The sequence below is a fragment of the Penaeus monodon genome, chromosome 33 (genome assembly GCF_015228065.2).
Source record: "Penaeus monodon isolate SGIC_2016 chromosome 33, NSTDA_Pmon_1, whole genome shotgun sequence".
Classification (NCBI taxonomy): Eukaryota; Metazoa; Arthropoda; class Malacostraca; order Decapoda; family Penaeidae; genus Penaeus; species Penaeus monodon.
The window spans coordinates 35,734,884-35,735,563 of NC_051418.1; the positions used below are offsets into that span (position 1 = coordinate 35,734,884).

General features: G+C 40.1%; 1 protein-coding gene across 1 annotated transcript in view; it reads right to left on the bottom strand.

Moving 5' to 3' along the window:
* Positions 1 to 680, bottom strand: part of LOC119594353 (3'-5' RNA helicase YTHDC2-like) — a gene marked incomplete at its 3' end in the record, with an annotated part of 122,633 nt that overhangs the window by 53,936 nt on the left and 68,017 nt on the right. The window contains 1 exon segment of the mRNA XM_037943411.1: positions 286 to 474. Coding sequence (XP_037799339.1) covers positions 286 to 474 — 189 coding nt within the window.

The window sequence follows — 680 nt, forward strand, 5'->3', positions numbered from 1 at the left end:
GGCTCTTAAGGGTTACATTTCAATACTCTGATCTGAATATTGTTCCAAAATAATCTCACGCTCCAATCCATTTAATCCAATACATATGTAAACAAACACAGAGGTGCCACTTCTGCTGTCCAGCAAAAAAGGGTGTACTAGGTATAAGTCCTGGCAACTGTACATAAAAGAAAAGATTATAACTGTACATAAAACTAAATTCAAGTACTGATATATTTTGTCATAAACCTCCAAGAGTGCAGTTCCAACTAGAACTCAAATGCAAAGTAAACAGGAGCCACACACCTGCAGTGGTGTCCTCAAGATCTCTGGGGTCTGGAAATGCTGCATGTTGTTGTAACGGCTGCGTGAGAAGAGGTGGTAGCAGATGCCTGGCTGACACCTGCCAGCCCGGCCCCTCCTCTGCTGACTTGAGGCCTGGGATATCCATACGCACCTCAAGCATGACACACCCAGGTTTGAGTCAAAACTCACCTTAAAAGGCAAAAAAGATGGTTGATCATTCTCAATCTTGTTTGAGTCAGTAGTTCAAGTCTACAAATATCAAGAAAGATTATATTCCTAAATCACATACAGGGTACTGGGGCGATATACATCCCTAATGAACATTATTACAAAGTGTATGATGTACAAATGAATGTAGGTAAGTATTAATAAATACAGAAATCAGCTGTTACTTT